Source organism: Neodiprion pinetum, chromosome 1 (assembly GCF_021155775.2).
Source record: "Neodiprion pinetum isolate iyNeoPine1 chromosome 1, iyNeoPine1.2, whole genome shotgun sequence".
In the NCBI taxonomy this organism is placed as follows: Eukaryota; Metazoa; Arthropoda; class Insecta; order Hymenoptera; family Diprionidae; genus Neodiprion; species Neodiprion pinetum.
The window spans coordinates 5,529,191-5,551,042 of record NC_060232.1 but is presented as its reverse complement, the minus strand read 5'-3'; the positions used below and the strand labels follow the sequence as shown (position 1 = coordinate 5,551,042).

General features: G+C 38.3%; 3 protein-coding genes across 24 annotated transcripts in view; 1 reads left to right on the top strand and 2 right to left on the bottom strand.

The window, feature by feature from the left end:
* The window catches only part of CaMKII (Calcium/calmodulin-dependent protein kinase II), a 108,374-nt gene extending 107,629 nt beyond the window's left edge, over positions 1–745 (bottom strand). For 6 of the 18 annotated variants that reach the window (XM_046619527.2, XM_046619519.2, XM_046619577.2 and 3 more), the window contains exon 1: positions 183–718. In XM_046619527.2, the coding sequence (XP_046475483.1) occupies positions 183–247 (65 nt within the window). In that variant the 5' untranslated portion in view covers positions 248–718. Of the gene's footprint in view, positions 1–182 lie in introns of all 18 variants that reach the window. The other 12 variants (XM_046619479.2, XM_046619488.2, XM_046619511.2 and 9 more) reach the window with 11 other exon arrangements.
* LOC124215816 (uncharacterized) overlaps positions 1–21,852 on the top strand; it is a 112,955-nt gene that overhangs the window by 83,657 nt on the left and 7,446 nt on the right. For both annotated transcript variants that reach the window (XM_069136764.1, XM_069136766.1), the window contains one exon: positions 14,254–14,442. In XM_069136764.1, coding sequence (XP_068992865.1) covers positions 14,254–14,391 — 138 coding nt within the window. In that variant the 3' untranslated portion in view covers positions 14,392–14,442. The remainder of the gene's footprint in view (positions 1–14,253; positions 14,443–21,852) is intronic.
* LOC124215694 (glutamine:fructose-6-phosphate aminotransferase 1) lies at positions 1,299–20,161 on the bottom strand. 4 transcript variants are annotated; one of them, XM_046619381.2, is made up of 15 exons: positions 19,977–20,160; positions 9,795–9,902; positions 9,301–9,390; positions 9,066–9,209; positions 8,791–8,957; positions 8,570–8,711; positions 7,032–7,055; positions 5,728–5,748; positions 4,369–4,526; positions 4,039–4,278; positions 3,747–3,945; positions 3,419–3,663; positions 3,176–3,331; positions 2,962–3,090; positions 1,299–2,832 (listed from the first exon to the last, which is right to left on the bottom strand). In XM_046619381.2, the coding sequence occupies exons 1-15, from the start codon at positions 19,981–19,983 to the stop codon at positions 2,587–2,589; spliced, it is 2,076 nt and encodes a 691-aa protein (XP_046475337.1). In that variant the 5' UTR covers positions 19,984–20,160; the 3' UTR covers positions 1,299–2,586. The 4 variants fall into 4 exon arrangements, with proteins under 4 accessions (XP_046475337.1, XP_046475348.1, XP_046475356.1 ...); XM_046619392.2 differs by lacking the exon at positions 5,728–5,748 and having other exon boundaries at positions 19,977–20,161; XM_046619400.2 differs by lacking the exon at positions 7,032–7,055 and having other exon boundaries at positions 19,977–20,161.

The following is a 21,852-nucleotide window of genomic DNA, read 5'->3' as shown; positions in this document are numbered from 1 at the left end:
TGATTTCAATTTTGGGAAATTGTTAGGGGGGGGTTCCCGGCAAGGAACGGCGGACGGACGCGAAAGCAACACGGCGTAATTTGAAAAATAACGAATGAAAGATAGAAGGAAAATAATGAGATTGAAGTAAGAAACAATGATTAAATAGAAACGATTTCATTTCATTTGACGTTTCTACTTACTTTCCCAGTTCCTCCTTAAGGTCATAGTTATCACTGAAACGCGTACAAGCTGCTGGAGCAGCCATACCGAAAACTACAATATTTACCTCACTACTGAGAAAGCGGCCCCCGACACTACGCTAGGAAACTGGCCGGTCAAATTCGATCAATAAAAACTATGGTAATAAACACAGCGATTGTTTTGACAATATTTATCAATCTCTACTATTATCGGTTATTCACATTACTCTACGGAATTATTTTACTACGGAGCGTATTTCGACCTACGTCCGTTTCACTCGGCGTCGGTGGGTCAACTGACTTGCGTCGTAGGCGCCGTATTACCACCACCTCCGATGAAATATAACCGAGGAAAAGATACTGGTTTTTTTCTCGCCGACTTATCCCCGTTTTAAAATTAGACGATTTCAAAAATTTACCACACCTATTACTTCGTCGCGAATTTATACAACGATTAGGTATAATTTGCGAATATCACCTATGCACACTCGCGGGTAACCCTACGCGTACTTATCGAGCTTCGAGCTTCGTTCAACTATTCGCTCTTCTCCTCATGCCTTGCCTGTTATACCTATACTGCGAATTGAAAATCAATAACGTTGCGGGGTAAAATATTTTAAATCACAATTTCCCTTGCACCGAACCACTCGTTTCACCGATCTGCATTGCCGATGCTTTGGAGAACCTTTGAAAATTGATTCCCAGCTCTTGTTTTTTACTTGTATTGATATTTTATAGGTACGTTGAATTTTTTTTTAATACCCATTCGCTGTTCAAACGTTTAATCAATGTACGAAGCCAACGCGCAGCTACACAAATATATTTCAAAACCCTAGAAGCTCGCTCATTCTAACCAGCGTTTAAGTCTCGTAAATCAAAATAATACCCCACTGACGATTCCTCAACTTTCTACTTTTGTTTACAAATTGTTGTTCGGTATAAATGTAGCTCGAATTTGAGGAAACTTTCACTAAAATTACATCAGTATCGATTTGTCAAAGCTTTTTCACTAAAATGCTTTGTTACTGTGAAATACTATTCCTAAATTCAGTTAGTCTTTGCCAATATTTGCAAACAATTTTTAACATTAAGTCTCGTTGACAGGATGTTAATTGCTTTGATTTTTAATCTTTTATTTTTACGGTGCGTAAATTGTATATTATTTTAACAATATTACAAAGATTACATTCTGGTCCGATACAGTATAGCTATAACCGTGATAACTAAGCGTGACGACGAATGTGTATAATAATTAAACTAACTAAATCTCAATTATATAATTCTAGAAAAATCCTTACACGATTCTATTAAGTAGCTGAATACGATAGCTGCAGCACAGAATGTCACAAGGTAACCAATGTCGCGATAGAAAGTAAAAGAGAAATAGAACAGAGAATGAATTTGAAAAGTGGTACGTGCCATGTGTTGAACAGTTACTACAAGTGACTTGAAAACTTTCGTATTTCGAGCTAAACTGTTTACAATACACAGTGCTTACACACGCTACGTACATAGATTTTTTTTTCTTCTTATAAATAAAGTATATCAGATTCAACAAATAATGAACCACAATCACAGAATACCTACAAGCGCTGTCTAAACGATGCTAAAAGCTTGTCAGAGTTTTTCCGAAATAGTTTACAAAATATAACAATTTTCCCCAACAATACTATATATATATTGAAATTCTTAAACTATAATTATTGATTTATTATTCAATACAAGTTTCGCATTGTATGATAATTCGTTTGTATTTCATTAATATCTATACATTTATATGTATAGATTTTAACATACGGTAAACGATGTTAATCGTACACACTGACGTATCTGGTTACAGATATAACCGTCCGAAACTTGTGACGTGAAATGCATGAAATGACATACTGTGTGAAAAATTTCACCTGCATCTACATATCGCGTACACACACCCACACATAAACATTCTAACGCCTCAATCCGTAACATTTTTTTCTTCGCGTATTGGAATAGTTGTATTTCGATACTTGACATACACGCGCTAATCATTGACAAGTATTTACTTTAAGTCGACGATGGGCGGTACCAATTCAAATCGAACTCGATTTCCGTGAAATTTTACCAAATCGTCTCTTGCGGCGACGGGGAACTCGGTTTTAATAATATTTCCCGAAGATTATTCCCGCACCATCCGCTCTCGAGTTAATGGAACAAAGTTTGCTTAGTATATCCTTAGAATTCTCCAAGTCCCGCAGATTCTAATCTTTTCGCTAGTAAATACACGCCTGGCAATCACTGTCGATGCCGATGTAAACAAGCCAGCCTCTCAGAATTCAGCCCTCGTTACGCATCATTGGCCACGATCCACCGACTCTCCTTATCGCCAATTGCGATTCCTAATCCTGCATGCGAGTCCTACACTACTCTACTCGACTGTGACTGACTTTGCCAAATTTCTCGGACAGTCGACGTTGCAGCCACGCAACACCGCGATGTGGAATGACAAAAGTTGCATCGGAATGACGGTAAGGATGCCTTGCAGGCAGTCTACGGTCTTCGGCACCTCCAATACTCTATCGGCAAGAGCAATCGTCTCCTTGTCTCCCTCCTCGCATATCACTATAGGTCTTCCTTCTCGGGCTGTTACTTGTTGGAGAGCGTTCATGCATTTCTGCGAAAATTTATAATTATTATACAGTTCATCGTGCGAGTACGGACGTCGAAATTAACGAGCCGAGAAGCGGGAAGAGAGCTTCCTCGGACAAAACACCGGCGTTCGAAAAATTGTGTAAACGCTTACCACGTAAACGGGATCCCTCATGACGATCATGATGACGGGCATTGAATCGTCGACAAGAGCCAGAGGACCGTGCTTCAATTCACCGGCCATTATTCCCTCGCTGTGCATGTAAGTTAGTTCCTTGACTTTCTGTGAAACAGAGAGAAAAATTCAGTGATAACCGGTCGTTGTGTCGAACGGTAGCTCACAATCAGTGTCGTCGATATGAACTCACGAGGGCGCCCTCCATGCACGTTGCGAAATTGTACCCTCTACCCATTATCAAAAGGGACTTGTGCTGGAACAGAGATTTCGCCAGTTCCTTGACCTTGTCGTCGAGCTTGAGAACCTCGCGAATGAGATTGTCGAGGTTCTTGAGTCCTTCGATGATCTGGAAAGAGAGAGATAGCGTCGTCAGAGTTACCAAAGCCGCCACGGCGTCCGTCAATCGTATAAAAATTATCGTTCCGTCACCAACCTCGAGCCGTCTGTTTCCAAGAGAGATTCTGTCCTCGCTCATAACCAGAGCAAACATCACCAGAGATATGAACTGGGATGTGTAAGCCTTCGTACTTGCGACACCGATCTCGGGTCCGGCGTTTATGTGAACACCGCAATGAGACTCGCGACATATGCTGCTGCCCACCGTGTTCGTCACACCGACGATTAGCGCTCCTCTACCCTTGCAGTAACGAAGTGCCATAAGAGTGTCCGCGGTCTCGCCTGTCGAGCAGAAACGTCACGTCCAGTTCCCGTACGTTCGAGACGAATTAAGGTCGGAATAAGAAAGTTGAACCTCTCCTTACCGGACTGCGATATGAAGAAGCAAACGTCGTCCCTGAAGACCGGTGTATTTCTGTCCAAAAAGTCGGAAGCGAGTTCGACCATCACCGGCAACTCCGTGAGCTCCTCGAGGAGCTGTCTGGTCGCCACTGCCGAATGATAGCTGGTTCCGCACCCGATAAGCATCAGTCTTCTGCACCTTTTTATCTCCGGTATGTAATCCTGAAGGATAGTTTGGTTATTCTCTGGTTTCGGGAGTTTGGGAATGGTTGGTGAAGCGCCGTTGTCGCGTTACTCACGCCACGTGTGACCCACCTTGATACCGCCAAGAGTCACGGAATCGTCCCGGAAATTAAGACGTCCCCTCATCGTGTTGACCACCGACTCGGGCTGTTCGAAAATTTCCTTCTGCATGAAGTACGAGTAGTTACCCTTCATTATTTGCTGAATTTCCATTTTCAAAGTGCATATCTCACGAGCGTGAGGGTCGTCCATCAGACGACGGAGACGATGGATGCAGAGCGCTCCGTCTTTCACCGCGGCGACATCGTCGTCCTGCGAATACACATCGAATCGGTTATCCAAGGAACGTCTTGTGCGGTCGTTCCAACCGCAAGCGGACAAAAGAAGAGAGAAATTAATTACCTCGAGGAAAATTACTCTGTTGGTGTGTTCGATCACGGCGCTCGCGTCAGAGGCAAAAAAGTATTCGACCTCCTTGTCTTCGAGGGGTTGAAACTCGGACGTGCTGTCGCTGCGTGGAATAATTGGCAAATCCGAGCCTCTTCCGTGGGGGCGATGATCTGTTTCACCATTTTTCGTTAGGCCGAATCACTTAATGATAGGAAAAAGAATTTTCCTGCACCTGACAATTTCATTCGGTTTAAATTGCAATCGTCATCAAATGAAACGAATTTTCTTTTACATTCCATTAGTATTTACAAATGAAACCTTGGAAAACTTTCACTTCAAGAACCGAACCCCTTCAAAAAAACTCGTTGAACGTATTGCAATTGTGATGCCTGTGAAAATTCTTATGTGCAGGAATATTCTTTCGCCAAGTTTTGGTGTGAAAACTTAGTCCCAAGGAGGCTATCACATATATATATATATATATATATATATATATAATGAGCTATATATATATATGTGTGTGACAAAATGACACAACATGATTTTACGTAATGTGTACAATAGATTTTTGTAACACTACAGTGGCAGGTAACGAAATTTTTTTGTTAACTTCCTTGGTATAATTTATTGAAATTTTGCGTTGTGTCATTCCAATGTGCACCATCATGCTCTTTGACGCGTCTACCCCATGCCAGAAAGTAAGCGATTATTTGAATTTAACCATCTGCTTAAAGACCGCTTAGAATAGCCCAAAAAATGTAAAGGTAGGTGTATCAACTGGCAGATAAAAAAAAAATGCAACGTACATAGTAAAAAAAGAAAAAAAAAATCATATACATCATTGAACTTAGGTAATTTATTAATAATTAAACCAAGTGATCTCGTTGTGTATAAAAGTATCGTATGTCAATAATTTACGAATACGATAATGTTGTCACAACCATCTCATACTGCGATTTTTTTTTTTTCTTCGACATTTATAAGTTACTGAATATTGATTATTTAGTCTTAAATTCAATTTATAATATAGGTATACGTATGTATACAATGTAAGTGTTTCGTACGTAGCCAAGGGATTGGACAAGTAATTCGGGAGCAAAATGAGATCATTTTGGAAAGAATTATGCGATATAAGCTCACTATAAGACGCAGCTGCTGCGGATGAAGTGTGATAGCAAGCGTTAAACGATTTTTATATGAAAAAAAAAAGTTTGAAGCACGATTTGTTTACGTTGGTGAAAACAATTTTTTTTTCAAATTCAAAAAAACATCAAATGAAATAAATACATAAAACAAGAAGACGACAGAAAAAGAAGTACGTAAAAGGAACAATAGCAAAGGAGTAGCATAAAACTGAGTATAAAGTAATACCTTGGGGAGCTGTGTCACCTTCTGCAAATCAGGGAGAAAGGGGAAAAATAAAAAAAAAACATTAGTCAGCAAACCATGCTAAAAGATATAAACATAACATAATACGGTACAAAACAGGAATATAGTTAAAAAAAAAATTAATAAAAACACATGCAAAAATTCTATTTTCGAAACTATAACTGAGATTCGGAAAAGGACGAAGAATTTGGTTTTACCACATGTAGACCGTAATGATAAATCATCAATTGTCTGATGTTCGATGAATTTGAGAAAAACTGAATGAGCTATTTTTAAATAATACCTCATACATATTTTTCAATCACCTCGTCCTTCTCTGAATATTTTCACTCCGACATATACGTATAGAAAAAGATTCAGTGCTGAATGAGCAAATGAGAATGACACTGTATTAAATATGCAGTGACTTTAAAAACATTCCGTGAACGGTAATCACTTCATCAAATGTTCGTTCAGCACTGAGTGCAGCTCAATTACTTTCTACGCGTTTAAAATTGAGAAATTTTTAACACACAGATGAAGCAAAATAATTCAACAGAAATTCATTTAAAAAAAAATACATATATATATATATACTATATATATGACAACAAAAACAAATCGACAAATCTCTAAGTGAACAAAATCATTTTACTACGGGACGAATTTATGGAGACGAATACAATTATGCTTCTTCCAGTATCTCTTTTTCGTCGGTATTTTTTTTTTCAATAATCGGACGTGAAGTTTCAACGAGCATATCATCAGCAATTTGGTCCGTTACATCTATACTTCGTTCCTATCAGTTTTTCGATATTGACTATTCGTCTCGATTATACACTTGCATTTACTCACGTGATTTTTTGCACAAACAAACAAACAAACAAGTTAAAAAAAAAAGAATGGTTACACCGTGTTAAATATCAGGTGACGTAAAAACAAAGATGTGAGTATAATTATACATAGAACAATAATAGATTATTATTATTATTATTGTTGTTGTTATTATTATATTTTCGTGCAGTTTCACTCGCCGTTGGACAACATGTTCGGAATTGCGAAAGATAAACGTTGATTTTTCACGATGACCATATTGAAAGGTCGGAAATGAAGAATATCCGAAAACCGAGTAAATAACCAAATAGACAGGCAAACAAGTCTCGATAAGTAAAAATTTGTAGCGAAGCGTATAATTGAGAGATAGGTAATAAAAAATTAGGATAAGAAATTATAAATGACGCAATCTTTTTACGTCATTCAACAATTTGCAACTTTATAAGATTAAAGTACTCAAATAGTGTGTATACCTTTGGCTTTGAGTGGGAAGTCGTCTGTTCAGGCAGAAAGTTGGGGTGCAAATCGGGGACGATTCATGCAAAATAAACATTCTCATGTAGTATCCATATCAAAATTAGATAATTCTTTCAAATCTACGTATAAACCACTGGCAATTAATATAATACTAATAATTGGAATCAACTCACTAAACACATAAACTAAACGTAATAAATCATATAACTACAATTGGCAACCTGCAGTTAAACGCAAATTTGTGAATATGTTATTTATTTATGCCGGTATTGGAGAGGACTCTGTATATATTCGATAAAAAATTTCACCTGTATTCCAAAATTTTGATGCGCTAAATTTTGCAACATTTGCATTTTAGTTGAGTAATATTAGGTTCGCGAAAAAAAAAAAAAAATACCCATGTACAATTATTGAGTGAAATATTAATACTAATTTCATTTTACAATTAATTCCGGCTTTCTGCGGTGTTTCGAAGTAAATATAAAACATCTACACGAATGATTTCTGTCTACAATGAATGCAGAAGTTGTATGCGTACGATGATTCGTTAAAAATAAATTATCGTCTAATCATATGACATGGATACTCGGTGGCGCGTGCATCGTAAGATACCCGTGACGCAAATAGTGCAAAATATTAGTTTAGGCAGACGTGCGATTGGCAACTGTACAATTTGTTAGTATCGCGCGATTCGTTAGTTCTCTTTTTATTATTGCGAATTTACTTTAGTTCATGCGATCAATCTAGCGTTAATACGTGCAATACAAATCGTGCAAGGGTTGCGTTGAGTTAATACGATATGCGATAAGTTAGAAAAAGAACGCAATTATACGGCTATGTTAAATATGCAATTGTGGACGTGTATGTAACGTTATACATTTGGAACAGGGGAAAAGGAGATAATATTCGGGATATCAACCGATTAATCTACTGCTTATTTCAACTATTAATTTACAACTCTGACCGTGTATACATGTAAGCCTGTACGTATTTACAGCTTTGACGTATATGCCAATATAGTTCGTATAGAAGTATACCAAATAATTAATATTCTGTTAATTACAATGTCATTATTATTCCATCACCAGGTGTTTTTTTTCTTTTTCTTTTTTCTTTTTCTTTTCTCTTCTTCATTTTTCGATTTTCATTTCTCTATGACCTCGCTCTTTCACAGCTCTTTGCTTTACCATCCGTCCGTAATCGTCGCCTGAGTATTCCGCCGTTCTTAAACATACTCAGGGAATAAAATTAAATATGCATACAGACATTTAGACGCCGTTTCTTTTATCTCTATCAGTTTTCTCCACTGATTCGACAGCTGGATACTTGAATTTAACACCGTTAATCTCCTCCTGATTCCACCCGTCAAATCAATCTATCGCTGTTCGCAAGTACATACTCGATTTTTTTATTAAGTGACACCTAACGCTGAAACCAAGTATCGTCAAACACTTGAAGTTTTTTCTTTCCTTCTTTCTTTACTTCAATTTTTCCGTCCTGCTCTAACCCACACGCCAGACCGCCAGATACTCACCCTTGCCATAAAGAATCGGTACGTGGTCGGTGGCGAGTCTAGTTTTGGTCTTGATACCAACTAGCAGAGGCGATCCTCGCCTAGTAGCGACACACTCACCGGGGAAATGTTTGCTCTTGAAGCAAAGAGCGAAAGCTCCCTCCTGATTCAACATACAATGGCAGAGAATTACAAGCCGTCTTATCGACAACGTCTCGAAACTTGGAACTTCTAAAACGCACCAATTGCTGAATCACTTGCTCGACCAATTCGCGGAACGAGTAGTTCGGATGCTGGGTCCACAAGTGATGAACAAGCTTCGCGATTACTTCAGTGTCCGTCTCGCTCTCGAAGCAGTAACCTCTGTGCTGAAGCAGGGTCTTCACTTCCTTGTAGTTCGTCACGATACCTGCGGTGTATGGAATTGGTATCAGTTTACGGATGCGGTCGATGTTTGTACGGACAGATTGCCACTTGCAGTTGAATTTTTATCACTCGCGAGTATCGAGAATCTTACCGTTGTGGACAACTACGAACGAGTGCTCGATGTCGGAACGCTGCGGGTGAGAATTCACTTCCGATGGAACTCCGTGAGTCGCCCAACGTGTGTGAGCTATTCCGACGTGGCTTAGCGTCGTTTCATCGAAGTCGAGCTTTTCGTCTGAGGGGGGAATAAAACGAAGAAAGTTATTAAAAGGGTTCCGTGTTCAATCGTTGGTCGGTATTAATTGCGACCAAGGCCTGCGGCATACTTTTCAAGATCTCGTCCTCCAACGCTTGAACCTTTCCTTGCTTCTTGATGACGGCGATGTCCTTTCCATCGCAAGAATCGAGTGCGACGCCTGCGGAATGAAAGGATCGTAATAAAGATTTATGGTAAAGATTAACAAACATATCTACATGCTACATCCCGTGTAAAGGAATGCAAGAAATACATTCAAAATTTCGACCTTAAAACTTGTCGCTCGAATGAGAAAGGCTGCACCGATTTCGCGCTTGAGAAAAAAAGAGAAAAAAAAAACTAATTCGAATGTCGTGAAGGCTGCGGCAGGTTTTGGTTTTTCTTTACCCTCTTTCTTTTTTCTTATTAAACAAAGAAATGTCCTCGCGATATACGATAGAGGTATAAACATTTTTTTCACGTCGATATATTCTCTATAGTGTATTTACATATTATGTTTCGTCTAGCTGAGAGTCTCGGTCAAAACCGCAAATTATTAGTAATTCAAATATTTGGGTGATTTACCGGCTGAATCGTATCCACGGTATTCGAGTCTCTTCAGTCCGCCAACAAGCAGCTCAAGAATTTCTTTCCTGCTCTTCGGCGTGAGATAGTTGAGGTATGCAAATATTCCTGCGGACAAGTATAATAATATAATAATATACAGAATTGAAATAACGCTAGGTCGAAATTTGGACAGTCCCCTTGATCATGCTGCCAAATTTGATCCTCAGTCTCATGAATTATAATTTATTATTCAGGCTCGCAACCAAGGCTCTGCCTTTTGTCCCTCGTGTTCAATTTTTCAATGCACCAAAGAGAGAAACCATATTTGTCTATGAAAAATAAAAGTTAATAAGATAATACGATCCTGCAGTGAAATGTCCTGCGATTATACAGTCTGTCATAATATTTGTTCGACTTTTAACCGAGCTTTTAACATTACACACGCCGGAGCTCTTTCTGTATACTCGACGAAATGTGAAACGGTAATCTCGTCAGGTTGCCAGTCATCTTAGAATGCCCGTGTCCTTGATAATTACTCTCAAACGGCGGCCTTTCGATTTCGGTAGAACTTTACATCTACACGTACCGACGTGGCTACGGTGCCACATTCCCTTTCATCCATCAGACGTTCCATTAGATACGAGCATAACGAACTAATGCCGAGAGAACGACAAGGTCAGAGAGAATGGTTCGCTTAGTGGTGGAACTCGATGTATTTAAACTATGGAATAACAAGAGTGAAAATAACCTCCGGGCGCTCTTCGAACAGTGAAACTAGATTCTCGGGTATCGAATTCTATCGAATGCACGGCGAACCTACGAAAGAAACACGAGTGAGAGCTGATATGACACGATGCACTCGAGCTTTCTATGCTTCCTGATCGTAGCGATAGCTGCGGTAGAAAATATTCGTATACAGAATCGATTTTCCGGGCTGACGATAAGAATACGAGGAGTTGACGATCGCTCATTTTCGTTGCGACAATCAAGAAATTTGGAAAGAGCAAGCTTCGACGGTTGTATTTAGGAGCTTTGAAGCCCGCCAAGAGTGGCACGTTGGTAATCCAAGATAATCCTGTGCCCAATCCGGCAGACACTCGTTCCGCTATCGCCTCATCAATTATACCCATACAATATACATACATGTGCAGGCAGCAGGTAAAGATCACGAGTGAAAAAAAAGGAAGGCAAAAGAAAAAAAAAAAATGGTTGCCATCGGATTTTCGCTATCGACGGCTGGCCTTCGTCGCGTTGCTAATAATTCCACTGAAAAAGTATTTTAAACAGTAAATACCGATCGTTTGTCACGCGTATCGACTGCCCAAGTGTCAAGTGCGAGCAACGGTATGAACTCACAGTGAACGTCGTATCAATTGTCCTTGTACTTCCAGCGATTCCGGTTCCCGGTTTTCACCCGCCACGCAGAGCTGGAATATCCATGGACAGTGAACAGTGCCACGTTTGTTGTGAGCTGGGCTCATCCGCCCGAATAACAGCCCCAAGCCTTTCTTTCTTCGACGTCACTGTTCGCTGTCCATGATCCTCTTAAAATTCCACGTAAGGCTTGTTTTTCATCGCGAACAAGCCGCTCGCAGGTGAAGGTATAAATTTATGGATAACGCGACTCTCTTTCTCTCTGTCTTTCTCTTTCTCTTTCTCCTTCTCTCTCCGTTGATGCAAAGGTGAGCCGGTCGTCGGATCATCAGCCTGAACCCGGGTAACTTTGAACCAAAGAATTTCCGTTGCGAACTGGCGAAAGGACGACGAGTATTAAGATTCAAGACTGTCGATGGCAGACAACGCTGCAGCCAGCTCTTCTTCGATTCGGACTGACAATGAGTTTAGCACTGTCGCTTTGCATTTCGCGACGGGACAATCGTCCCTATTCATAGTAGTGGAATAGCAACCAGGCCTCTGATATCTTCTGACCTTTTTTTCCCGGAATCTTAATCTCAATGTATTAGTTGGTCCAGGATCCGCGAATTGATAAACAATATGTCGAGTCACTTAGCCATTCTGAATTGTTATCAACAATTTTCGCAGGAGTAGGCAACTCCTGGCGATGAATCAAAGACTTTGAAACAGCGGTATAAAATACACTGTTCAAAATTGGTATGTACCAATGTCACTAATTATTGCCGTCATCGAGCGTTTTCCGCTGTTTCATGTACCTACGTACCGTGTACGATATCTATCGACAATAAATGCGATATCGATCTCGTATCGCGTTTTGATGATCGCGGCACGAGGATGGGACATAATAAATCGATTAGTGTTTAATGGCGCATATTGCACAGCGGCATGAATACATCAATGCTGCTTACTCTTATCGACTAATCCAGGTAGGCTAATATCGTTGTATCCTACCCAATATAATAATAGTCTGAAGATCAGGTATTCCGATTGAATTTTGCTTTTTTCAAAAAGCGATAAGCTGCGAGACTTTTAACTATCAAACATTCGCGGTGCGGTTCTATTTCGCTGTGACATTATATGACACCGAAAGTCTTACGACAGCTATATCCCAGAAAATGTTCCGTCTCCTATCCGCGATTGAAATTTATTCAGGCTCGAAAAATCACCACCGTAAATTTCGTCACCGAGGGAGACGAACTGTAATAACGATATTTGAAACTTGTAGGTTAATAAGTGAAAGGGAAACTTGCCGCTGCACTTACCGCCGGTCTAGGACTCCCGTTATATCACGTTGCATAAAAAATATACCGCTATTATAGCCACAAGGTATATAGGCGCAAAACCGCGCGGATATGCTAAAATCTCGCTAATACGTAATAATTGCGGCATGAGACGCGGGTGTAAATTTGCTCGATGCACGCAGACACGCTCGGAGCACGTATTGCCCAAACTTTCGCTCACAGCCACACACGACCGATAAATTTATTATTACATGTGAATAAAAGAGAAAAAAGTACCCGAACCCGAGTTTGCGGGCAGAATAGTATATTTAATTTATACCTTAAACATAGTTACAAACATTTAAATATTTTCTTCGTCAAGGACTCGCAGTAAAAAATCCGTCGAACCTTGTCATCTTTGCTCTGTTGATGAATAATTCAATTTTTCTTTGTGCGACAGAAGAAAAAAAAAAAAATAAGTAAATAAAAAAAGTCTACAAATATCATATTGATCTCTTTGTGAATAGTTCAAAGGGTGAATAGTTATAGACTCGGTAATTCGTTTCTCGGCTTACCTCTGGCGAGATTTTATCATCGGATCTCGTTTTCACTGTCAATTCGATGACTGTCCTGATTTTAGTCCAATGATTAAATAACATTTGAGATAGCAAATTATCGAGAGATTGATCTTAAGACTTACCATACCCATATGTTTTACTAGCAATTCTGACGATATGTGTATATCAGGTATTCGCGACAAAGAGAGATGCTTCTCTCGATAAAATCATGTGGCCAGATAAATCTTATCCAAAATTAGGTACGACGTAATGGATCTATAAGACGTTTAACAATGTCCCGCATTGTCAGATGCGAGTCAGTCTCTACGACTGGAGATCTACGAGATACGATAAAACATATCATGCCCATCCACTTGAAACGCGTGTATCAAATATTTTCATAAGTAGATTTTTCGGGGTTCTCTTTTTTCCCCCGCACCACTCATATTAGTTTTTTTATTATTATTGCTCTCATTATTGTTATTATTATTGTTGCTGTTTTATTTTTTCCGACATTGACACACGTTCCGATTTCGTGTTTTGTTCTTCGTCACGATTAATACGATGATTAGGATATCAATGGCAATTCATGACGAAACGAACATTGATGAAAAAATTTTAATGTATGTGGTATACACGAGCAAAGGGGAAAATATCTTTACAAATACAGATTATCTAGTAACATTTTTTTCTTTTCTTTTCTTTGCAATTTTGCTGATCTGTTAAAAAATTGACGCGTTAACTTTGTTCGGTAATGCAGGCACGTAAAATATGATACACCGATAGAAATATCTTCACGTCTCTTAAAATGTTTACAGACTCCGGTAGAGATGTGATTGAGGAAACTTTCTAAATTATCAATATACATATATATATATATTACATATGTATATATATTCATGCACGCCTTAATAATGTTAGCCAGTGAAACTTCAGTGCCCCCGATTATACAACATTATACACACGTCTATAAAATGTCTTGCATGTAATATTGGAATTATTTAATTGAGAAAAAAAAAGAAAACCAGCGTAACGATATAAGGATTGTTGGTAATGTTTTTATTTTGCTGAGACAAAATTTGCTAACCTTTCTGCAATAATCAACAGTGTATCGGCTGGGCGATATTACGTTACAAACGGAACGTGACGCCGTGTTTTCGTTTCCTATCCATCGTCGTGATCCACATTCTTTGCTTTGCCTCGCAACTCGCATATTTATACCCTCGTCATAAAATATGAGTTGATAAAACACCGTAATTCACGCTCATATTTTATTTTTTTCAGGGAAACTCGCACGCGTTATTACTCACTGCACGACGAGACGGCGGAAAACGTGATGAAATAAAATCGCATTCGTTACACAGCTGTGGCTTAGTTAGGCGATTATATGCTGCCGGTGCTTGCAGTGTAGGAGGAAGATAATTTTCAATTTCGAGGCCCTTCATCCCGGTTCTACAAACTGTCGCAGAACGCGTGAGTAAAATGACAGAAAAATCTGTCGTAATTATGTTGCAGTCGTTAAGATTTTTATCAATTTCGACTTTTTTTTTATATATATATATATATATGTCCATGATTATCGTTTATTGTAAGTCATTTTTGTCCATCAAACGATATTGTGTCGTGTCTCGGCAGGTACTGCAATCAATTATTCGCTGTTATTGCACTGCAGCTTTGTGATAATCGGAATTATTCTTAATGCAAAATACGTGTATACAGATAAAGGGTCGTTGATTGTAAAGATAATAATAATGTTCGTCGATCGGAATAATCCTATACTTTTCTTCTTTTTTTATTCTTTTGTTACAATTATCGATCAACACGCGCAGCGTATCGCATCTTATATACAGCAAAATTTCCATCTCGACTGAAACGATCGTAAAACCATTTTACTTTCGGTTCAAATTGCGCCTCGTTTAATTAAAATAATTCATACTCCACTTCAAGCAGTCAGATATTGATTGATCTGATTAGAACGTTGATAAAACAAAAAAAAAACAAAAAAACAACTTATTCTCTTTTGGTCTATGACCGAATAAATTTGAATCGAATCACCGCATAAGGCGTGTAAATTTGCGATTATTGAAACGAATGCGTCACCCACTTTTGACTCTTTCGAAACTCTGCTTGTCAGAATTCAGTCACCGACGTGTCTTGACTAATTTCAGCTCCACCGATTATCATTCGATAGGCCATTATTTATTATTGATATTTCGATTAAGTCACGTCTACTCTGGCTCTGAAGCGTGAAGGAAAGTTAACGAGAGCTGCATCGCCCGTGTATGGTTTTCAAAAAAAAAATAGAGGGGTTCTTGATTTTCTAACTTAATTATTAATTCGTCGTTATCGTATAATTTTGTTTGATTTTCTCGAAGCATATTTCGAATTTGGAAATTATTTATTTTACACTTGTGAGAAATTTTGCGTTTAGGTTTAGCCAATTGACGAGCGAGTTACGCAAAGGATCTGATCTGTGTAGAAAACGAACTAGCAGCTTGTAATGTATTTTCACTTTCGTAGATGCGAGTTGCTTAAATTTCAAAGAGAGAATGATAAACGAGGTATAACGAACCGTGCAAAGTTGGTCATGGAAGTTTCTTCCTACAATTAGACATTTTTTATTTTTAACGGTTTCAATTCCTGTAAAGAAATTTTTTCACTCGTCTCGGTTCAAGTCGATATTCATGTTATACCTGTACGTATGCGGCGGCAAGTATTACGCCATTCTACTCGTACCCACGTGCGTTTCGAACCAGCGTTCTAAAAATAATTCAACCCAAACTCAGGCATAACGAAGATACGTTGAATTTCACTTTCTTGTATTTCGATATGCACGAATCTAGTTGTACTCGAGTCTCTTATCTCTTTTTCGTTAACGTATAATCGTTATACGGACTAACGTGTCGAACGATAGCCTTGCAGGCATAAAACTTTTGTCGCATATTATTTCTCTTTTTATTGCTCACTCGATCTTGGATATTTCAAACGTTACGATAGTGAGCACGGTTTTTCATCCACCACTTCTTTCCACTAGTCGATTTTTCACATTCCGAGACCGGTTATTACGTTAAATTCGCCGTGCATATTCATGCCTCTCTCGAAATAATTCACACCGGTGATTATCGTCAAGACTAACGTATTATACCCTCCCGAAACGATACTTTATTTAATCATCGCAAAATTCCACGCTTTCAAACGCGGCGTAGGTATTACATGTACAAACGAATCAAACACGAAAGGTTGCCCATTCTTTTCGCCATTTCGACACTTGCTTTACCTGTTTTTACATGCTTGACCAGTTGATTAGGATAATTAGATTTATACACACTGTTCGAAAAAAGGGAAAACAAACTGTGATACTAAAATTCGTTATTTTGGAACGATACGGTATAAGAATATTATTTATGGCATTTTAAAAATTTTCCGAAAATATTGCAGAAAAGAGTGACGTTCAAGTGTTAATTGGGGTGCCGGTATAACGTCAAAGAGACCACGCAATATATATGACAATTTATACTCAATTAGGATATATAAGTCCGACTTGAAAACTACGGGAATGCTTATCGGGCAGAATTCATTCGATAGTAATCTAGCATTGAAAGTACGACAAAGTACTCAATGCCAGACATTATCTATATATACACACGACGAATCACGAAGTCCAGATTGATTCCAAAAGCCTGAACTGCTTTATATGGTTATCAAACCGCCCAACGATCTCTATTATAATTTTACCCCTCCTTGTTGTGTTTGGTGCACGAATTTTTTTCCCCACGGGATACCAGCTAAAGATAACCTTGACATTTTTCTTCGTAAACTTTGTTTAATGTCAAAGGAACTGTATAAATTATACGTAAAATGTAATTTAAATCCACGTGGCTCCTATTTCAAGCAATTTTCGATGCATCGTATAATAAATCGAATAAGTGTCATTTCTATACGCATATATATATATATATATATATACATATATTTGCCAAAGTGACTGCACGGGGTTCAAGTAAGTAACTGGTATACCGGTTTTCAACCGGTTTTAGAGTGTAATGCCAACAATTTTACATACGGGCGCATGTAAATGCTTGCACGCAGTCACACGTATAAATGGTATACGTGATGGTCGTGCTTCGGGGTGGACGTCACACCCCATCGCAATACTTTTTCATCCTCGATCGCGTCCGATCTCCGGTCTCTTGGCATATTACACCAGGGCTTTAAATGTCAGCCACTCATTCCTTGGACATGCCAGGCTCTCGCTCTCCTCTCGCCCCTGCCATATGCCTGTATTTTCCACACCTACATCCGTCTCCACACATCCATACCTGCCTTGGTTGCTCCGAAACTTTCACTCTCGCGTTATAACGCGCGCTGCTGATAGAAATGCCACATTGGCCATTGCCGAACGATTCGGATTTTGCAATATGTCGGCGACAAAACCGAGAACACGCTGACGTGCAGATTCGTTATCTCTTTATTTTCCTGCCACGAAGTCTCTCTTCTTTTATCCAATATTTGTTATTACGTACTTTCGTCCGCAGTTGTGGATTGCGGAAATTATTATATCGTTCGTTTACTGTTGAATGGTCACGATCGAATCCTCGGAATCGTTACATTAATAATGATAATAATTTATACGCTAAACTCTGATATTATCTCAAGTCGGGGCTGACAGACTGTTAGCGAGCTGCTCAATCGTGTGGCAAACACCAACTTTGGGACTCTAATCAAAGCAAACAAATTTTTCACAACTGATTTCGTACAAGCCGCGTACTTTCCACTCGGCTAAATCTAACGTTGGTGATATTTTTTATTTTTTTTTAATACATCACACACTGCGTAGTTGAATTTTTACTTTATAAAAAATTCCCTCTTCAAGTGTTACGTAGTTGTACAGATGATCTGCAGGTGGATTTTAAATCTCATGCTGAAATTTCCATCGCGATATAATTATCGGCCAGCTGCCAATTAGTCAATTATTTTCGAAGATTCACGAAACTTTGTTCAACTATTCGATACATCGAATCCGTTCCGAAGAATTCTTTGTATTTAATATCACAATATGTATTATTGTATAAAAATTTCATGCCCATTTATCAGTGTGCAAAGAAATGAAAGGTTCGAAAGTGGCCGGTAGCGCAAATAGCTGCGGTATGATTCACTGTCAGTTTGATCGAATGTACCGTACTTATTCAAGTAAGAAGATTCTTAATCTTTATCTATCTTGACTTCATTATAATGTCGTAGTGTAAAGTTTTATCTGCTTTTTTTTTTCATTCTATATTTTCCGGCACGGGTATAGCTGAGCGTGTAATTCGCTCTTCGTATATAATTTTCCACTGCGTGTCAAAGTTGAAACTCCGATACGTGCGTTCTATTCCTATCTTTGTAAGACTTGCGGCATAAATATTTAGAGCTTTACATGCGCGTATACGAAAATCAAGTATACACGTTACGACGACGAGGAATTGCGTCAGTGAAAAAATCCACCCACTGCAGGCGAAGACGGTTCTATAAATTACGAATGGCGGTGATGATATTATCATGGGATATCAATATAATTATATCGTTGTTACACATTCGACAGCTCTGCGCGGATGCGGATAAATCTGTGTTACTGTTAGTGTGGCCGAAAACATGGTCTGTGCTGAGGCAAAGAAATGTGCGCATATGTCTGCAATACCGACCTGATTCCCTATCTCGTTTCCTTCCGTTCCGTCGAAGTTTAGCAGGATTTCTACTTTGGACGTGGCGATAAAAGTAGCGCAGGAAAAGAATTGATAACGTTGCCACAAAATAAATTCGCTGTATTTTTACTGAATCGTGAAAAACAGCGAACGATAATGCGCACGTTTTCATATACTGTAAAAATTCGAACACTATGGCGAGAAAAAAAAAAATCGTAATTGATATTCTATTTTCGCGATTCTATTTAAATAAACAAATTTGCCTGTACGGTTCGACCAAGTGAGAGAAATTTTTCAGACACAATCGGATAACAGAGGGTATAAGATTTTATGCCAACAGATTCTAAATTACATACATACATTACGTACGTGCACGTTATGTGAAATAATTATTAAACCAATACGTGTTTCTTTTGTTCGTTATCGAGTAATTGCAATTTATACATTTAAAGGCTGATGCATTAAAAAAAAAAAAATATTTGGCACTGATTAAATCCTCCGAAAGTAAATGAGAATATAAAAATGACGACGTTTCGAGTGACGCATTCATAAATTCCAAAGTAAAGAACGGTCCGACGATTAATATCAGTGATAACGTTTACACGTCGTTCTAAAGATAATGAAAATTATCAATAAACGTGATTCTAGTTATTATTCAAAATTATTAGTCACGTTTTTTTTTTTTGTTTTTTTTTCGATTATCCCCATGCTACAACGATTCGTGTTTTAATTAATCACACCAGATGAACGATTATGCGGATCAACGATGATTGTACGTCTGTATATAATAATTCGGTCAAAATAATTTATTCTTGATAAAAATTTGTCGAACATCAATTACGAACAGCTTCATTATGCACGTTACTGTAAAATTCCCGGCGTTTAAATTCCGTAACATTCACCCATACAATTACAAATCTTTTTTTTTTTATTTTTTTTAAAAGTACGATCGACGCAACGTATACGCGTAAATCGAGTTTCGGTAAAAATTTCTATCGCAGAGTGTTGCGTCGAATCAAATAACGTTTCGACGTTGTTTCTTCTCTTGGATTGAAAAAATCAACGATAACGTTTCGCATTCCGTAAATCTTTGTCAGGTTTCCCCAACCGTGGGACAAATATCCTTAAACATCTGTTGGAAAAAGCGTGCGACAAACTTGTAACGCGTGGGATTCGTAGTGCGCGGGTTTTTTTCAACCGACTATACGTCTACAACCCACCGTAACACGTATACGCGCAGTTGTACGGACGTGAAGAAGCGAGGGCGCAGGCACTTGATTGACTCGATTCCGTGGCGTTTCGCGTATTACGTCAATTTCGACTTACCGCACATGCTGTCGATTTGTTGTCACTCGGTCAGGCGCCACGTAGATACAGAGTAACTCGATTAAGCGAGACGGTACTGACTCCTTGCAGCCTTGCAGGCATCTGAGCCGATACGCGGCTCGTTGCACACTTTTTATGGCACGCGTATACGCGAACACGACGCTTCATTGACAGCCCTGCCGCTGGCCGCACCTGCTGTTTTCTATGTATGCGTTGAAACCGTCCAACACGGCTTTGCCTTACGCTCAGCCGCCGCCGCACGAAACTGTCGCGTCAATCGCACCGCGGTTCCGTCCGTAAATTCTATTCTACCGACGACCCGTAACTTGTTAGTTATTTTTTTAAAAATTATTTTCCTTCAACTTTTAAACCCCTTCTGCACTTTTTTCCGGACCATTTGTATGGTTTTTTGTTTTTTTTTTTTTTCTTTTTTATTCACGAGCGTCGTACTTTTTTTTCTATTTCCCTGAATCTCTCAAATTTTTATGCAATTTTTTCACGGCCGTGCGGGTATTTGATGTTATTTTGCAATCGTTGCGACCGTGGTTGCGACTCACACGGTACCGTTTGAAGTACCGAGGCGGCCATTACGGATGCTGATAATCGAATCGTGTTTTACTTAATTCATACGTATATTTTATTTCTGTATTATCGAACGACGATTTTTTCGGCGTTTTTAATGCAGTTTTAAATTGAGCGTATCACGAACGTGAATTTATCCAGCGATTGATCGTTTTTTAATATCTAGTCAACTGTGGAAATAATCAGAATATATTGATTCGTGGTTCGACGAACGTTTTGAAATTATAATTTTTTTATTTTTTTTTATACAATCAATTACCGCAGCTGGAATGCGGAACCAGATGCTTCAAAATGTGATATGCATCTATAACAAAGACTTATTCAAGTTCGTCATGACACATACAATCCGATCATTCGATTTATTGCCTTTGAAAACATACAGATCTGTTGTATAGGTATTATATAGGTACGGATATAGTTTACCGAGTTTAACGCTGTCGAAGGAAGTTCAGTAAAAATTTGAAATATTATAGAATATATATATTAATATCGAAGTGATAAATAATTAATTTACACTTGAAAAGATAGAACACCACAGTCACTATACCGAAAACAATATGTTTTTCCTTAATCCTACTCGTGAACTAATTATTTTTATTACGTGTAGCTTGAAGTAATAATCGTAGAGTGCGCAAATAGTGTAATTTTGTTTAGCAAACGTACCTAATAGTATGCATAATCTATACGTTTTTTAACTTTGATTCGATAGGTTGCGTTTAATTTAGTTACTTTTTTGTACATATCATTAGGTGTATCAAGATTGAGCCAAGTATTAATTGTTATGTGTATTTAACTTAGACGGTATAATCTCTTCATCATCATTATCGGCTTTATTACTATTATTATTATTATTAGTTCTTTCATTAGTTTTGACATATTTTAATATAAATATATGCGTTACCCCGCTAATATGATAGTTAATATCTATTTATTATACGTGTAACAGGAAATGCTCTCTCTCTCTCTCTCCCCACTCTCTGAATGCGTCAAACATACCTGTGAATAATACCTTATATACTGACAACAAATCCTAAGCCTTGCGGTAATTATTTATTGGTTCATCAATACAAACAATAACCATTCGTCTACTTTATTCAATTAAATTCAATGTTATTTCTATACTATTATTGTTATTATTACTATTATTATTATTACTACTACGTTTACTACTTTTTTGAAAATATTCTACCGCGGATTTAATGTACCACTCAATATTTTATACAGGTGTACAGTATACGTGAATTTCGCACATGCAGTGTGTTCGCACATTCCACGGGAACATATCACTTATAGT